Here is a 225-nt window from a genome sequence, read left to right on the forward strand (position 1 = left end):
GATCTAGTATTCTTTCTATAAATTATTTACTATTAATTGCACTATTATTTATTTTTATTTAAATATAATACCATTTGTTTTCTAGTTCCCCAGGAGAATGTTCAATTAATTATCAGTGACGGGGAAGATGAAATTGATGGTAAATTTCAAAGTTTAAATTATTAATGATCTTGTTCTCTGATATCTAGAGCAATATTATTTATATTTATATTATATTATAGCAAG

The 225-nt window shown here is 22.7% G+C and overlaps 1 protein-coding gene across 1 annotated transcript in view; it reads left to right on the top strand.

The window, feature by feature from the left end:
* Window positions 1-165, top strand: part of LOC107883417 — a 19540-nt gene extending 19375 nt beyond the window's left edge. The window contains exon 6 of the mRNA XM_029485353.1: window positions 86-165. Within this exon, the coding sequence (XP_029341213.1) occupies window positions 86-165 (80 nt within the window). The remainder of the gene's footprint in view (window positions 1-85) is intronic.
* Window positions 166-225: the final 60 nt, after the last annotated feature.

This window comes from Acyrthosiphon pisum, chromosome X, assembly GCF_005508785.2.
Source record: "Acyrthosiphon pisum isolate AL4f chromosome X, pea_aphid_22Mar2018_4r6ur, whole genome shotgun sequence".
Classification (NCBI taxonomy): Eukaryota; Metazoa; Arthropoda; class Insecta; order Hemiptera; family Aphididae; genus Acyrthosiphon; species Acyrthosiphon pisum.